Source organism: Mastomys coucha, chromosome X, assembly GCF_008632895.1.
Source record: "Mastomys coucha isolate ucsf_1 chromosome X, UCSF_Mcou_1, whole genome shotgun sequence".
Taxonomy (NCBI): Eukaryota; Metazoa; Chordata; class Mammalia; order Rodentia; family Muridae; genus Mastomys; species Mastomys coucha.
Genome location: NC_045030.1, coordinates 138,378,265 through 138,380,041, shown reverse-complemented (window position 1 = coordinate 138,380,041; position 1,777 = coordinate 138,378,265). Strand labels below are relative to the sequence as shown.

At 39.5% G+C, this 1,777-nt stretch overlaps 1 protein-coding gene across 1 annotated transcript in view; it reads left to right on the top strand.

Moving 5' to 3' along the window:
* Positions 1-1,777, top strand: part of Amot (angiomotin) — a 39,344-nt gene that overhangs the window by 23,256 nt on the left and 14,311 nt on the right. Inside the window, exon 6 of the mRNA XM_031379034.1 lies at positions 1,199-1,389. Within this exon, the coding sequence (XP_031234894.1) occupies positions 1,199-1,389 (191 nt within the window). The remainder of the gene's footprint in view (positions 1-1,198; positions 1,390-1,777) is intronic.

The following is a 1,777-nucleotide window of genomic DNA, read 5'->3' as shown; positions in this document are numbered from 1 at the left end:
AGGCTCATAAGTTACATTTATTTCCTGAGTCTTAGTTAACTGGGTGTGGAATGAGGGAAAGGAAGAAACGAAATGCCTTTATTCTTGGGTGTTTGTTTATTACAGCAAATGCTCTAAAGATACTCGAATGCTTGCTCATCTTTACATTTTTACCAGCTCTCCGTGTTACCTTAAAAGGCATTGCTAGTATACATGAGTAGCCTATCTAATTCCTTAGTTTTCTCTTCCAGCAAAATCTGTCATGTATTTTTCACATGAACAAGAACAAAAGACCCTATATGAAGTTAAATAGCTATACACCTAAGTTTGCTGGTGTTTCTGAATCTAAGCTTGTGGGATCCTTGTGCAGTTTTTCTGTTTTTGTTCTGAAACTGGGTCTCGAGTAGTCCAGACTGACTTACAACTTAGTCTGTGCAGGTACACCACCACTTAGAGCTAGAAATGGTCTTTAAAAATCTTCTCTTCATACTACCTATTGGGGTTCAGAGGTGAAAACAATCAAGACCACCTCCCTGCCCTACAATTGTTGAGCACCTCAGTAAAGATCTCATAAATTAGGGGTAGTTTTGGAACCAAAACATAGATTTAAAAAAACTCCCATTTTCCTTGAAGAGTTTACTTTCAGCCAAGAACTGAAGCTTTTATTTAATTAAATCTAATTTCTGAATAATATAGCAATGTGGAAAAGTAAATTCTCTTTCCTTTGTTTGAATCAGTATAGTATACAAACTAAGAGCTGAGGTTAGGAATAGCTTAGTGATAGGACTTTTCTTCAGTGCTCACAGTACTGTTTTGTTTGCGACCTGGAAGTAGGAATCAGTAAGAGTGCTTGCCCAACAACCAGGAAACTCTAGCTTAGGTCTTAGCTACTATGTAAACAGGCAGACAAAGAAACAAAGTAACATTGGAAAGCCCTTTCTTAAAAAAATAGAAGTTCTTCCAACCAGATCTGGTAGGGGAGTCTGTGTCAGGGGATTCATGAGTACAAGTCTATATATAGTGAAATCTTGTCTTACAAAGTCAGCAATCTTAGATAGGTAGGTAGGTAGGTTGGTAGGTAGGTAGGTAGATAGGTAGGTAGGTAGGTAGGTAGTTGGTAGTTTGGTAGGTAGGTAGATCATCACTCTTTGGGAATTGGGCATGTGCACTATGGTTTTTCTTTCACTAACTTGAGGGATCTTGGCATTTCCCCCAATAGCGCCAGGGCAACTCCCAGCCCGCTAATGCTTCAGAATACAATGCTGCTGCACTAATGGAGCTCCTCCGGGAGAAGGAGGAGAGAATCCTGGCTCTAGAAGCAGATATGACCAAGTGGGAGCAAAAGTATTTGGAAGAGAATGTGATGAGACCCTTTGGTCTGGATGCTGCTGCAACTGTGTCAGCTCAGAGGTAAGTCCTCAAAAGATGTGAATGGGAAATCCAGGTATGCTAGTTCTCATTCAGAGATTTCTTAATATCTAGTCTCTTTTTCTCCCTTTCAATTCCTCTTCATATATGTTTCTCTTTTTCCAATTATATGTGGACTGGATGGATTTGGTGACAGGAGTTTAAGGATTTCAAAAATATAGACTTTCTAGAATCATAATTGAGTTTGCCTTAGAAGTAAGTTGGAACATTGAATGAAGATGGGCTTGGCTAAGTATTTGGTCACCTCATTCCTATAGATCTTTTCAGCCACATGCACATGCTGTTTGGTCTCAGGACCAACGTGAAATCCCCACTAGAGAAATTCCACTCAGAAAGCAAATGTTACTTGGGAGTAGCTGCTGTCATTTGA